This window comes from Notamacropus eugenii, chromosome 3, assembly GCF_028372415.1.
Source record: "Notamacropus eugenii isolate mMacEug1 chromosome 3, mMacEug1.pri_v2, whole genome shotgun sequence".
NCBI lineage: Eukaryota > Metazoa > Chordata > Mammalia > Diprotodontia > Macropodidae > Notamacropus > Notamacropus eugenii.
The window spans coordinates 82,378,748-82,394,957 of record NC_092874.1 but is presented as its reverse complement, the minus strand read 5'-3'; the positions used below and the strand labels follow the sequence as shown (position 1 = coordinate 82,394,957).

The 16,210-nt window shown below is 38.3% G+C and overlaps 1 protein-coding gene across 2 annotated transcripts in view; it reads right to left on the bottom strand.

Annotated features, from left to right (window-relative positions):
• Positions 1-16,210, bottom strand: part of ADARB2 (adenosine deaminase RNA specific B2 (inactive)) — a 652,784-nt gene that overhangs the window by 29,559 nt on the left and 607,015 nt on the right. For both annotated transcript variants that reach the window (XM_072652049.1, XM_072652050.1), the window contains one exon: positions 11,507-11,675. In XM_072652049.1, the coding sequence (XP_072508150.1) occupies positions 11,507-11,675 (169 nt within the window). The remainder of the gene's footprint in view (positions 1-11,506; positions 11,676-16,210) is intronic.

Sequence of the window (16,210 nt, the reverse complement as noted above, 5' to 3'; positions counted from 1 at the left end):
CTCATTCAGGAGTCCTTTGATATTTGGACACATCACCAGGCCCTTGACAAAAGCTGGCTTGTTTGCTTATGATATAGGGCTAGTAAGATCAAAGTTTCAGAATGCAGTTCTGAAAACTGTTGACCATTTGCTCTGCAAATATGTGGGTTATTTATAAGAGGAACTAGGCAAAGGGATATGAGTGGTTTGGTGTAAACCTTCCTTATTACTGGAAAAAGTATTCAAAGCATATGATTTACTTATGGTTTACATTGTCATCATAGGGGAAAAGTAGCACACAAGAGACTTCTCAGTGTCTAGTAGCTGAATTAGCACTGTACAAGGTCATTAGCATTAAGCCCATTTGGATCATGGTGAGTATATTTCTTGGCAACAAGAAGAAATTCACTGTGTCCAATTATATGACCCACAAGATCCTTGAGCATCTTGAGTCAACTACAAGTGTTGATTAAGTACTTACTATGACCCAGGCACGGAGAATTTGTTGTTACTAAGTCTGTTTGAGTAGCTTGGGGGATCCCAGGAAACTAGCATGTCTATGACTATGTTGTTATTGACTGGATTATGGTTAGAAGGGTGATATATTCTTCAATATAATGAGTGATGCCTGGATAAAGAGGAGGGATTGCTTTGAAAGAGGGCAGAGAAGCGGCTTATCAAATGTGTAATGAACGATTGTTTCATGGTTGGCAAGAGCTGGCACAGAAGAAAAGCTTCTTCTCTGACTACACCTGTACCACAACTACTGGTTGAAAAGCAAATAATTCAGTCTAGTATTTTGTATATATGCTACCTAATAGTTTGACAAGTCCCTCTGCTTGATTGAATTGACTGATTTTTGGAGCAAATGAACTGATTGTTTTGGTAATTTTTAGACATGTCCTTTGAACACTAGGCCTGCAGTTAGGAAGATCTGAGTTCAAATCTGGCCTCAGACACTTATTAACCCTGTGACCCCAGGCAAGGCACTTAACTTCTGTCTGCCTCAGTTTTCTCATCTGTAAAATGAGTTTAATAGTCCTCCCAGAGATATTGTGCAGATCAAATGAAATAATATTTGTAAAGCATTTAACACAGTGCCTGGCACATGATAGATACTTAATAAATCGCTTCGATCCTTCTTTTTCTCTTTCCTTTTCTTCTTTTTCCTCCCTCCTTTCCTGTTTCATTCCTTTCTTCTTTCCTTCCTCAAATATCACCACATTCTAGTATATGCTTATTTGCATTTCTTTGTTCATAGGTTGTCATAGTACTCACTTATCACTACCGTCTGCATGGAGAGTAAAAGAAAGTTCTCTGAATTTGTTATGAATTTTTATGGTAGTTTCCTTCAAAATGCATAATTTTTTCAGTTCATATAGTTTAAGTTAGTAAAAGATGAAGAGACTTTTCCATCATGAATTTTTGAAGCTAGATGACAAGTCCTCTTAATTCCAGGGACTGAGGAAGGATGTGTTGTTCTTTAGTTTTGACTCTTAGAATGACATCCTCTTCCAGGTAAAGTTCATTTGTATCTGTCCATTTAGGAATGTCCTTTTTAAAAATATGGTAAAGAAAGGAGAGTTCTGGAACAAACACATTCAAGATCTATCTCTCTTGGGCTTGACTGGTGCACTCAAAGGTTAAGTGACCCATGCCTAGAGACCATAGCCAGTACACGTCAGAGGCAAAGTTTAAACCAACTCTGACCCCTTACTCTAAGGCCAGTAGTACTCTTTGTTCTGCATCACTCTGCCCCTTACCATTACGTGACTCAAAGTGACCCTACATTTTAGTTTCTTAATCTTCCTTTTATTCTGGGGAATAAGAACTCATAGTACTTAATGTCTGCATCATTCTTTTGACAATTACTCATGGACTGTCTTGCAATATCTCTTGAATCATTGTTAAACTTAAAATTCATGTTAAAACGAAAATACCTAGATCCAGAAAGCCTGAGAACTTTGGGCAAAGGCCTAGTATTAGTCCACTGTTGGGCTTCAGTCAGCTGGAGCTGGTAAACATAGAACATCAAGCAAAGGTGCTGACCCACTTGTCTCATCTACCTTTCCTGAACTCCCAAAGAATGAGTACCTCTTGACATTTTTCTATGATCCTATGTGGAGCCAGAAAGCCTATGATCTCAAGCTAAAGCCTAGCGTTCATTCATCCAGGGCCTTAGACTATGCCTAGAGCTAGGACTCAGGTCACCAACCTCAAGTCTTTCTTCCCTCCAGTTCTTCTTCTACTCAGTTGTTGATTGATCTTCCTAAAGCACAGGTGTCTCTTATTTAATAAATTCCAGTGTCTCCCTATTAGCTTTAGGATCAATAGAAAGTTATCTGTTTTACAAATCCCTTCACAACCTGGCTTCTTCCTCCCTCTTATTACTTTCTCTTGCCTTCCCATTCTACAAACCATTGACACTGGCCTCTTCTGTTCCTCACATAAGACACCCCCTCTCACAACTCCATGCATTCCCACAGGCTCTATTTCTGGAATTCTCTCCCTACTCATTTCTGCCTGCAGAATTCCTTGACTTCTTTGGAAACCCAGTGAAAATATCACCTTCTATAGGAAGCCTTTCCTGATCCTTCCTTGCTAGTGCCTTCCTTCTCTTGATTATCTCCAGTTTATTTTGTGTAGATCGTGTTCTTACATGTTTGTGTGTATGTTGTCTCTTCCATTAGACTGGAAGCTTCTTGAGATCAGGGCCTTTCTTGTATGCCCAGGGTCTAGCACAGTGCCTGGTATACAATAGGTGCTCAGTAAGTGCTTGTGGTCTTGACATGACAGGAACAGGTTTAATGCTGCTCTTACTGGACCCTTAGACACCAGACCGAAACTCCAGAAGTCCAGGGTCTCAGACACCATGCCTAATGCATGATTGGTAGATGAAATTACCTTCTGAGCATATTTTATTCCCTGCTGTCTGGGGATTTAACTATTGGGCAGGTTCATGCAACCCAACGCTCTTGCCTGAACTCCCTGCCACCCCCTTCCCCAAGCTTCTCTGTATAGAGAAGGAAAACCCTACCCAGGTTACCCTCCATCATTACAGGATCCCCCAAGGTAGAATCTCCAAACAACACACATTTATAATAAGCCAGATCACACTTTCCACTTCCTTAATCCCAATGATTCAGTACTGATCATCTCCTGAGACTAAATCTTCCTTCTGAATTCTTCCTCTACTCTCATTTCCATCTAGCTCAGTCCAACTACTCCCCAGTTCCTTTCTTCTACTCTTCCTTCCCTCTCCCACAACCCTTATTTAGTCATTATCTCTTTAGTTTAGTCTATATCTTGTTTGGTCTGTCTCTTCTTTTTCACAACCTTCATCTTCTTCTACTCAGGAAATTCTACTCTTCTACTCAGGAAAATTTGCTCCTTCTAAAATACATTTCTTCACCAGCCACTGGGTTGCTCTTTCTCTCATGTCCTCTATCTTATTTACCACAACTACTTACAGACCCTCCGTTGACCACCATCCTTCAACAACCTCTTCTTAGATATCCTTCAGTTCATCTATATAGTCTAGGTCATTGTCATTACTGTGATCAACCTGCCACCAGGTCCTTCTTTCTTAAGATATCTAGTATCTGGTCCATAGCTTATCTATCTCTAGCCTAACTTCTGTCCCAGTACTTGGAGACTTCAGTATATTCATTAATGTTCCCTCAAATACTCTGACCTTTCAGGTCACCAACCTCCCGAATTCCTATAATCTACAGTTTCACCCTATTTGTCCCTCATAGGGGCAGACAAACCTCAGAACCCACTATTATCCATAACTATGCCACCTTTGAGATTTTAAACACTGAGAATGCCCTCTTTGATCACTATCTCCTTTCTCTCTATCTCTCCCTTTGCCATACTCCCCCTAAACTGATCCTTTTGTTCTGACTGCACCCTCTAGTTCTCCCAGTCTATGATCGTTGTTATGACATCACTTTTCTTTCTTTATAATCTTGACCCTAGAGTCAACCAGTTCAACCACATGCTTTCTCCACCCTTGACTTCTTTTCTCTCTTGTCCTATAACCATTCACACCTTCCAAATTGTCAGTCCTGGATGACCCTCCACCATTACTTTTTCTATTCGTACTCCAGAGTCACTAAATACTAATAGAGGAAGTCATACAACCATACTAATGGGATCCATAGCAAATTACTGTTGTCTAATCTCAACTGGTCCTTCATTATTATGCTATAAAACTTTTATTCCTCTGATTGATTCTATCACACTTTATACAGATGCCAGAATACTCTAAGGCGTAGATAGGACCACGTGCCACCTTTGCTTAACAATCTCCTCTGACTCCCCATTGTCTATGGAGTAAGTGACAAATTCCTTTGACTAGTGTTTATGTGTCTCCCCCTCCCCCTGAAAACTGACTCAACTAATTTTCTAGCCTTGTTGTATGTCTTCTGAATGAGTCAAACAAGATTACTAGATGTTGCTTAATCCTGATACTTCATCTCCTGCCTCTTAGCATTCATAGAAGACATTTCTCATGCTTGAAATGTGGTCCTTCCTCATTTCCAACTCTTAAAATCCTTATTGATCTTCAAGGCCTGACATGGTACTACATCCTCTGTGATACCTTTCTTGATTTCCTCAGTTAATGTGCTCTCTTCCTCCTCACTTTTCTAAGAGCGATACCTTCTTGTGTATACGTTGTGTCCCACCAGTAGAACATAATCTCCTTGATGGTAGGGAAAATTAATTTTTGTCTCATACTACAAGTGCCTGGCACATAGTAGATACTTATTAAATTTTTTATTGGAGAGAATTAAATAGGAAATCCTACCTGTCAAATGAAATTACAAGATTCATGAAGGCAGGTACCCTGTGTTATATTTCTTTGTTTCCTCTTGTGGTTTTTGGTACAGTGCTGTACAATGTAATAGGCTCTCAATAAAATTTGAGTAGATATATAGTCCTTATGGTATAATATGAAGAGCCCTGGCAATGTGTAATTGGGGAAAAAATAAAATATTATTTAAAGAAAAGAACCCTGGCTCTGGAGTCAGAGGGCCTGGATTCAAATCCTACTTCTGTGATTTGTCAAAGAGAATAACAATACCTGTCTTTCCTATGTTGCACTTTTGTGATGAGGAGTGAATATGAAACTATTTCAAGAGAGCTATAAAAATGGAATGTGACAGTATTGAAAAAGCAATGAAGATGAGGAAGTTAGATGTTTTTCGACTTGTCATTTGCCACTTTCTTCTTAAAAATTCTTTTCTTTTTATTTAGTATTTTATTTCCCCCCAGTTACATGTAAAAACAATTTTAACATTTGCTTTTAAAACTTTTAACTCAGTTTTAAAAGCAAATGTTAAAAATTGTTTTTACATATAACTGGGGAAAAAGAAAATATTAAATGAAAGCTAAATAAATAAAAAATAAAACTTTGAGTTCCAAATTCTCTGCCTTCCTCCTCTTTCCTCCCAAGGCAAGCAATTTGATTTAGGTTATACATGTGTAGTCATGTAAAATATATCCATAATAGTCATATTGTGAAAGAAAACAGAAAAAGAAACTAGAAAAATAAAGTAAAAAAGGATGCCTTCAGACACCATCCATTTTTGTCTGGGGATGTATAGCATTTTTCCTCATAGTCTCACCACTTTCTTTTACCACCAAAGTTGCCAGAACATTTGGATTTTACGAGGATGAGGAAGCAAAGAAGCCAGTGAACTCTGCTGTCTGGGCTAGAGGAACAAATGGTCAGAAGGACGAATTTTTCCCCAGTGTTGTACAAGTTTTGGTTCAAGTGCTTGAGAATGACAGTTGTTTAACTGGGACCTCTATTTTAAGCCTAGAGTCACAAATGATTTTCTCTTCTGACTTCAAGAGTCTGACTTTTAAAATAAGACAGCATAGAACACATCTCTGTTAACACTGTGAATAAAACAGGTAGACAGAATGTCAGGGTTTTTTTATTTTCTGAAGGGGGAAGAAAGAGAAATTCACTTTGGGGAAATATTGAGAAGCAAATCTCCATCATCAGAAGAGGAATTTCACATTCTTCTCAGTCTGAAGTCTAAGCTTAGAAATCAGACATTCCTGTTTTCTCTAGAGAAAAAGCTATCTTTTTTTAAAGCTTTTCATTTTCATTAAGTTTTAATCTGCTCATTTAGAGACACATTTTGATCAATAATCAGGCTCAGGTACTTAAAATTAGAAACCATATCTAAAGGAACATTAGTTCCAGAAGATTTAGACTGTTAAGTGTCACTCAACTTCTGAGTTTTAGAGACAAATAAAACTCGGTGTTCCCTAGGCTTCCAGCAGGCTGTGGTATTTGTTGGTTAGAGAGAGAGGACAGACTGGCTCATTAAAATTCAGAGGTTTAACTAGACACTGATCATGTCTAAAGGAAAGCAGCATAATAGAATGTCAGCCAGATTTACCTCAGCCTGAGTACTTGGCCCAGTGAGAAACAGAGAACTGAAGCTGTCTGGACAGCAAGAGCTGTCCAGAATGTCTTAATGGAGCAGATAGTGGTATCGTCTAACTGAAACTTTTATGTGATTCTACCACATTCATAGAGCTATGGACTCCATCGGTGACATGCAACCTTCCTTTCTTCAACACTTTTGAGAATGGTCATAACATTTTCTGTTTCTTATATAGGCTTAACCAGATAGCACTGAGTGCCTCAGGCTTGGGTGCAAGGCATATTACTGTTTTGGGGCAGCTTGGTGGCTCAATGGATACAATGCTAGGACTGGAGTCAGGAAGACTCATCTTCCTGAGTACAAACCTGGCCTCAGACACTTATTAGCCTGTGTGACCCTGGGCAAGTCATTTAACCCTATTTGCTTCAGTTTCCTCATCTGTAAGATGAGCCAAAGAAGGAAATGGCAGACCACTTCACTATCTTTACCAAGAAAACCACAAATAGGGCCATAAAGAGTTGGAGATGACTGAATCAACTGAAGAATGACAACATATGACTATTACTGCTGTTAAAGAGAATGTGAATATACCCATTTTTCAGATTTGGGTAAATGCTACATGTGAGTGTTTTCAAAATTAATTGATAATTTTGTGGTAGATCTGGATGAATACTCTGACTTAAGAATTGAGTGCTCTCTACCTTAGGGATTAGATCACCCTAATCAAAAGTTGTTGGAAAAGTGACTTTGAGATTCTCATCATGGTGGGGGGTTAAGAAAATGTCAAGTATTGCCTTCTGATAATTATAATCATATAATGATGATGATAATGTTTGCCAAGTGCTTTATAAATATCATTCTAATTTTATCTCCACAACTCTGGGAGGTAGGTGATATTATCATTTCCATTTTATACATGAGGAAAATGAGGCAAATAGAGGTTAAGTGACTTGCCCAGGGTCACAGAGTTAGCGTCTGAGGTCAGACTTGAATTCAGAAGGAGGAATCTTTCTGACTCCACTGTGTTACGTAGCTACGCTGGATAAAGAATTAGAAATAGATCTCTTCAACCTCTTCAAGCCTCAGTTTCTTCATTTGTAAAATGAAGAGACCAAAAAAATGGAACTGATTTTCTTACTGAGAAGACATCAAGGAGTCTCTTGAACATTTATCTATCTTCTTCTTCTTTGTCAATGTTTATCTAATTAACTTCATTGAATCAAAAGATTCATTTATTTACGATCTTCAACATCCATTGAGCTTTTAACCTTCCAGTGTTTATTGTGCTATCCACCCAATTTTGGTTGTTACCAAACCTTCTTTTTATGCCTCAAAATGTTGTCAATTGCTGTTTATGACATTCTGTACCCAGGATGGTGCCTGCTGTGCTTTTATTTATGACTTTCTAGGGTTGATTGAGTTAAAAATTGGTTTCCTATATGTTTCAGTTTTTGATCAGTTTTTTGAAGAGTGATCTAGATCTTGCTCCTATACTTAGTAAATAAGGTCTTGTTGTAATGGATTCCAGTTTATTTTAAAATAATATGCGAGAGAATTAGGAAAGAGGATTACAAATGATACTCATTATCCCTAATTAAAGATATAATTGTGTTAATTGATTGTCATTTAAAATAATAAGAAGTATGTGTCATAGATGGTGGAACAATTCAGCTTTAACACTTTTTTCTTTAGCATTTGCTCAAATTGGAACTCCATCTCATAACAGAGGCAATTAGAAATTTGTAAATATAGATGAAAATGGCTCCCAAACAGCTTGTTGAATAAGATGGATTCCCTTGGAAAGATGGTCACAGTGTGAAACTTAGTGATAAGCATCTCTTTTGGGATGCCTGGGCTAGTGACATCTTAGGTTTCAGGGCTTCAATTTAAGCACTGCCTCAAAATAATAAATATATTCTTTCTTTTAAACATTGAATTTTATTCTTTTAATTGCCAAGCACTTATTTTCACAACTTCACATGTTCTCTCCCCCAAATCAAATAAGAAGTAAAACCTTTTTTTCCCTTCAAAACCTACATAGTAAAACAGACCAGATTCCCTCATTGGCCATATCCAAAAATGTAGAACATATTATTCTCAATCCCAGTGAGAATAAAAAGGTCAGATTTAGGGAGCTTTAAAGATGAATGTCCCCCATCTTTCCAGGGAACAAATGTAGAGGAGCCTGGGAGATGCTATTTTCCCTTAGATATTAGTCTGTGCTCTGTCTATGCATTTTTTATATTTTGCTTTTTAATTATTTTTACAATGATGTTTCATGAAAGTACATTGTACTTGTCTATTTGTTCGTTCTCTAATTTATTCCACAAATACTTATTGAATGATACCAAATAGAATCTAAGCTTTTTGAGGGCAGGGATAGTTTTATTTTTGTTGTCTTTACGTCATCAATGTCTGGAATAGTGCTGGGTACTTAGTAAATACTTAATACATATTTGTTAAATTGGATGCCTATTATGGGCAAATCACAAGTGCACACTAGGGGGAATAGAGAGAAATTTAATATGTAAGCTCTAAACTGGATTCCTTGAGGGAAAAATTCTGTTTTTATTTTACTTATGAGGCCTAGGACTTTGCATGGATTCATGTTCAATATTATAAATATAAGTAGTTCAATGTTATAATATAGTTTATTCAACACTAGGGAGATGGATAGTGAAATGATTCCTTATTCTAGCTTGGGAGTGAGTGTGAAACCTGTTTTCTCTCTCCATATTTGAAAATTTCCCATCTTCCTCACCCTTTCCCATTGGCACCAGATGTGACCTCTGATTGTACAAGAACCATTGGATTTTACTTATGGGCTGTCACTTTGTTGTCCTGACAATGAAATGATTTACAATTCCTCTATCTTCTGTCCCTGGACAGATTTTTTAAACCTCATTTTAGATGAAATATCCTTTGTTCAATATAAACTGTCATGGATCTCAGATTTGGTCTTTGGAGCTCTATAATGGATAGAAAACAGTTAAATATTTTATTGTTTGTGAGTGAAGCCAGCTTACAAACTTTGAATATTACAGAATGTTTAAAACCTTAAACCACTCACATAATACATGTTCCAGCTAAAAGATGGCAGATATAGATCCATTCTAAAGTAAGTGATTTGTTTAATTTAACTATCTGATTCTCTATTTAAGGGTCTCGGCTTCTCCAACAGTTGTGGAGGCACGGATTTCTCCAATACCATCAGATGTGCTGTGATCTCATCTACTATTTGACCATATCGCTTTCCAATATTTTATCCCTGTCAATTGTTATTTGCCAAGAGTTTTCCAGTGCATCTTGTGCTGAACTTTAGACTCAATAAGTTACACAGTCTTCTTGCAGTCTAGGAGTCTGCTTATAGAGATAGTCAGTAACAGCATAAACCATCAAATTTCAGAGACATCAATTGAAGACACGGGAGATAAATCTGAGGAACCTTGAGTTGGCAGGCAGTAGGAAATAGGTTTTGAGGATTGTTCACTTGGGGATTGGGAGAGAGGGCATAAAGGGAGTGGATATGGCCAAGAGAAGATGCATATGTCCAAAGAGGAGATGGTCATATCCAGGAAGACAGTGACCAATCTGGAAAGAAGAATGGGACCAATCAAAAACTTTCTTTTGAAAGTGAAACAAAAAAATACTTCAGGTCTATGGATTAGCAAGGAAGTATAAGACCTCTTGGATAAAGAGTGGGTTGGGGAAGAAGGGAAAAAGGACAGAACTAAAGAAGAGACCAAGAAAGAAACATAGAGAATAGAGGCATATAATAAAATGGAAATGATGAGACCCAGTGAAGGATATATAGGTTAAATTCCTTGTTGATGAACTAAACTTTCCAAAGCACATCTTCTACCCCTCCCCTCTGTCTTTTGCAAGACTATTATGCTAGGAATGGGTTAACATACTATGGAGACAGGTATACTTAGGCTCCTTGAATGTAGGGACTGTTTTTGTCTGTCTTTGTATCCCTAGCCCTTAGCTTAGTGCCTACCACATAGTAGACAGTTAATAAATGGCCTTTTGACCTGACTCAATGTATAGATTTCAAGTTTCCTTAAGGATTTCAAGGTTTAATCATTGGACAAAAAGCTGACTGACAAGTGAAATATAATCTGTATTTTATTCTTTGCTATGACACCAGAAAGAACATTCCAACTTACTAAGTTTTTGAATTTCCTAGGTTCTTAAGGTTAAAGGTTCACTTTAAAAATCTAGAAATATTTCTTCCCCCAGAGAAATGGATCTACTGTTTTTCTTCTTCTTCAAAGTTTAGAAACTTCTGAGAAGGAGCTATTGATGTGCAGAATTTTATTATACAAGTAGATTTTCTCTAAAAAGACAGAATCTGACTTCATTGAGACAATATTACTATTGACAGGCCTATCAACAACAAATATAAGGCTGGTTCTGCAGCCTCTATTCAATTGACTGTCTATTGATGTTTAAAACCACAGAGACTGCAAAATTTCAATTCTAAACCACTAATTTGTTTCATTTTTCTAGGGAACTAGAGACTTTGCTTTAGAAACTGTGGTATCTTCCAGCAGTAAAAGAATTTCAGTTGAACCCAAAACTGTTTTGATTTTTTTCACCTCTCATCCCTTTATGAATACATGAAAATATTATCAGTGATAATATCTTTTCTTCCTTTTTTTTCTCTGCAGAGAAAAGCTATTTGATAACTATAAATCTCTTTCTAGGGTTTTACCCATTCTCTCCCACTTTGATATAGAAATCAGTGCATACATATATTTTCTTTTGCTTGGCTTATTCTCGATAGAGCTGGGTCATGCATGTACAAAGAGACAAATGATACCATTTTCCTTGTAATCAATGGTACTTCCCCCTAAGGATTTAGAATCTATGTTCTCATGTATTGGATGTTATATCTGACATACAGGTCTGGGAAATTACAGGCATTCCAAGTACATGGTTAGTATATGGGTAACAAATTTGTTCTGAGATTGTTGTAGCTTCACATCATGCGCCTCCCTCCTCTCTTTTTCTAGTACTTTTCTGAAGGCTCTTTCTTTTGGCTGCACAAGATCCCTCTACATGGAGTATCTTATCCTTTTCATCCTCATGCCAAAAAGAAACTTGGCTCTTACCTGGCAATCTTGTCTGTGCATGACATGGTGACAAGCTGTTCACCTAGCAGTACGCCATCCCACGTTTGAACAGCATTGTGACACCGAACAGGGATGGTCCCTTCCCCGGATTCGATCTTCGTTCGTAGGTGTCCTCGGAACTTCCTGACGATGTGCCTGCTGCTGTTTACTGGGAAATAAAAGGAAGGAGGTGTAGTAGGAAGCAAACAAATAGCAATAATGTCCCATGTCCAGAGACATTAAAAATGTTTATTTCCTGGGAGGGGCACAGGGAGAGAGTTCAAAGGAGGACAAAAATGGTGTTATCAGTTGGATTGAGCATATCGTGAAAGGGTGAGGGAACTCCTGAATCAGAATGGAGAAAGGGGCAATATGGTCCATGGATAGTCTAGGTACCGTGGCAAATAGCAGCTAGGTGGTATAGTGGATACGCAGCTTAACCTGGAGGCAAGAAGACTGACTCAGATAATTATTATCTATGTGACCCTGAGCATGTCACTTAACTGTTCTCAGCCTCAGTTTACTCATCTATAAAATGGGAATGAAGAGATGTTGGTTTAAGCTTTTGAAAGAGGGCATCAGAAGCTGAGATTGAAGAAGGAAGAACCTGGCAAGTAAAGAGTGAAGCAACAGCAGGGGATCTAAATACAATTCAGAGGAACCCTCATTGGAGAACTTCAGCTCCAGATGTTGCTCTATAGGCCCCCAGAGTTTCTGAGAGTTGAAGCCTCTTAGAACTACATTTTTCTTGTTTTTTTTTTTCCTTTTCCTTATCAAAGGATTCTTCCTTCCATAGTAAGGGAGAACAATACAGAAAAGAGAAAGACTGGTATTGTAACTGCTCTCCTGCATAGGAAGAGGTTGATGGACTTGGTTTGTTTTGCCCAGAGAGTCACCTGAACTGTTTGGTGTAAGGTGTGTTACAATTGGACAAGGTACAATTGGGTGAGTGAATAATTGTCTAGACTCCGAACTTCAAAGAACAATCCCCTTAATAAAAGGATTTGTTCTGTGACATTTGGATTCAGTCAGAGGGCCACACTTGAGGACCTAGAGGGCCACATGTGGCCTCGAGGCTGCAGGTTTCGCTAGTCTAGATTGTGAACTCCTTGAGAACAGGAACTGTTTTCTGTCTTTTTTTATATTCCCAGGGTTTAGCACAGTTCCGGCACATAGTAGGTACTTGCTAAAGGTTTATTGACTGAGGTGGCCATTCTGATGAGTTCTGAAGTTGCAGCTTTGCAACTGCTCTTCAAATGAGGAGATAATGCTTTCTAAACATCTTTTAAAGATATTTATAAATGTCATATTTGAATTTAGAAGGGGAGATGATTTGTCCAACCTCAAAGTAATGAGAATCAAGACTTTCTGTCATGCAGATGGCCCTGAATGGGTCAATGACATCAAAGCCTTCAGTCCAGACTTAGGAATTACCCAGAGCAAATGGATTTTCCTCTCTCATGTACTTTCCTTGCCAGGTGCCTGTGTCCTCCTTTCCCCCAGAGATATTGAGTATCCTGATGGGAGAATTTGAACTAGGTTTATTTGTGGATTGAGGTGTATTTTTATAATATCACTTATGCAATTGGTTGAATATATAAGCATTTATTTTCTTATTTCTTTTGTCTTAATTTTTAAGTACCTGGTTATTTTTAAGAAGTAAAAGTATACTATTATGAGTGGCTGAATGTATAAATAGAAATATGTTGTTACTCAATTATTTCAATCATGTCCAACTCTTTGTGATCCCATTTGGGGTTTTCTTGGCAAAGATACTGGAGTGGTTTGCCATTTCCTTCTCTAGTTCATTTTATAGATGAGGAAACTGAGGTAAACAGGGTTAAGTGATTTGCACAGGGTCACCCAGCTAGTAAGTATTTGAGGCTAGATTTGAACTGAGGAAGATGAGTCATTCTGACTCTAGGCCAGGCCCTCTACCCACTAAGCTACCTAGCTGCCCAAAATACATTGGTGGTAGCTTAAGAGCCAAAATAGTGAGTAAGGGAGTAGATTTGCCCTGAACAAAATTAACTCTGACACCTTAGAATATTTGGGTCAAGTCAATATATCTACTACAGGCCAGGTGCTGTGTTGAACACTTAAGGATATGAAGAAAGAAGGGCAGCTAGGTGGTGCAGTAGATAGAGCACCAGTGCAGGAGTCAGGAGGACCTGAGTTCAAATCTCACCTCAGATACTTGACACTCACTAGCTGTGTGACCTTGGGCAAGTCACTTAACCCCAACTGCCTCATCCTGGGTCATCTCCAGTCATCCTGATGAATACCTGGTCACTGGATTCAGTGACTGGAGGAGAAGTGAGGCTGGTGACCTTGCACAACTCTCCCTCCCTCAAAACAAAGTCAAGTGCAAGTCATGTCACTATTTTTCTGATGGCATGACCTTCTTTCGCAACGAAGAATGAACACACACACAAAGAAAGACAAAAACAGCCTTTGTTCTTAAGGAGTTTGAAAAGTTGTTTTCAGTTGTGTCCAACTCTTCTGGACCGCTTTTGGGTTTTCTTGGCAAAGACACTAGAGTGGTTTGCCATTTCCTTCTCTATCTCATTTTACAGATAGGGCAAATTGGTTTAAGTGACTTCCCCAGTATCACACAGCTGGTAAATATCTGAGGCCAGAATGGAACTTGTGAAGATGAATCTCCTGATTCTGAGCCCAGTGCTCTATCTTCTGTACTACCTAGGGGAGACATCATCCAAATAGCTGTGTCCAGACGAATAAATTTGGATAAATTGGATATAAGCTCCAAGGGGAAAATATCAGCATTATGGGGGAATCAAAAAAGAGCTCTTATTGAAAATGAAGTTTTTGGCTGAGACTTGAAGAAATCCAGAGAAGCCAGGAGATAGAGATGAGGACAGAGAATTTGAGTGTGGCTATGTTGTAATGGTCTTTCTCTGGGCACTTAGAACTGCTAATCTGAGAGCAAAACAGTCTAGAAAAGAGGTTTAAGCATCCTCTGTGTGAGGTGTAAGATTGTATTACACTGTTGGGGGGTCCATACCCAGGAACACCCAAGGCGTTTGCCTGTTAATTACTCTGTAGGGGTCACCACAATGATAAAGAAACTCAGGTCTTCACAGAGAAATGAGGTGAACTATCTAAAGTGACACAGGCATTAAGTTGTGGAACTAGGGTTTATACTGACATTCTCTGTCTCTGAGATTTTTAGTCTTTATTTTCTCACCTGTAAAATGGGCATAATGACAGAACCTACATGGCTGTCCTGAGGATCAAATGAGATAATCTATCAATGGTGCTTTGTGAAACAAAGTTGCCATGTAAATGTCATCTTTGTTATTTCTACTATTATTTCTTGGCAGTGCTACTTACAGTAAATTCAAAGCCCCTTCCACTGTAATATGATTCCTCTGTATAATGTATACATAACATGAAAATGATTCTATCCTTCAGACAGTGAAGATAAATCTATCTACAGTATTGCAATTCTAATTTCTGATTTTCCTTCCTCCTTACATTTTTTTCCTTCCCATTTCTTTAAACTCAAACTTAATTACCGTCAGTGAAAAGAAACATTTAAATCCATAAAATCCCTGCCCATCTTTCTTGATTATGTTTGTGAAAAGCTGGTTGCTAAATTTCAGAAGAAATATTTGCCTATTCTTATCTATGGCCTGTGCAAAAGTAAATTTCCCATAAAAAGAACTTAGACCCTCTTAATATGCATGAAAACACTGCACCTGATTTGAATGAACAACTTGTTTTCAGTAGTTAACCTGGATTTTTGTTGGTGTGACTTTTTTTTGTCTGAAGGACCCAGGTGGTTGAAATATTTCCAGGCAGTATTTATGTGGGGACTTGTAAGTTTCAGGTTGTAGTCTCTGGCTTCTCCCCTGTTCAGTTTGATCAATACCACTGTGAACCTAAGTGTTTCTGATCTTGTGGTGCCCATCCTCCCTTGCTACATCTCAGCTAATTGCAAACGGCATGAGGAGGTTGAAGAAGCCTCTTGAGTCTGAACAAAATGTCAATCCAAGCAGAAATTGGAGGGGACTAATTTTAAATGTTTTGGTGTGGGTTTAGAGTGTGCCCAAGGTGAGAGAGGGTACAAAATATCAGGACCTTGCTGCCTGTTTTGTGCATGCACATACCCCAGACTTAGAGGGTACTAAGAAATGATAAACTCTTGGGTAGAGTACAGAAGGTCTGTGGAGTTTATCTTTGGAGGGGAGGGAGAGAAGAGTACAGAATGGGAAGGGTGACCCTAGACGTTATAAAGTCATCTTCTGTCTTGCTTACTTTTCTGGGGTTATGATAAGAAAAAAGCAAAGAAATAATAAACAGAATTGCACAGCTCTATCTAAATTACGCATATCGCTGTTTCACTTGTTTTGGAGGGAGACGAGAATATTTAAGATCCTAGATTTAAATCAGATAGGACCCCAAGTGGCCATCTAGTTCAATTACCTCCTTGACAGATAAGGAAACTGAGGCTGCCAGAGGTTAGGTGACTTGCCAGAGGTCACACAAATAGTAAGTGGCAGAACCAGAATTAGAACTCAGATCCTCTTATTGTAGAGCCAACATTCTTTCTATTGCACCATGTTGGGATGGCTATAAAAACAATTAATACAAATAAGAGAGAGAGAGTGAATGTATAAAAGGAAGAAGGGAAAGAAACAAACACTTATTAAGCACCTACTGTGTTCCAGGCACCATGCT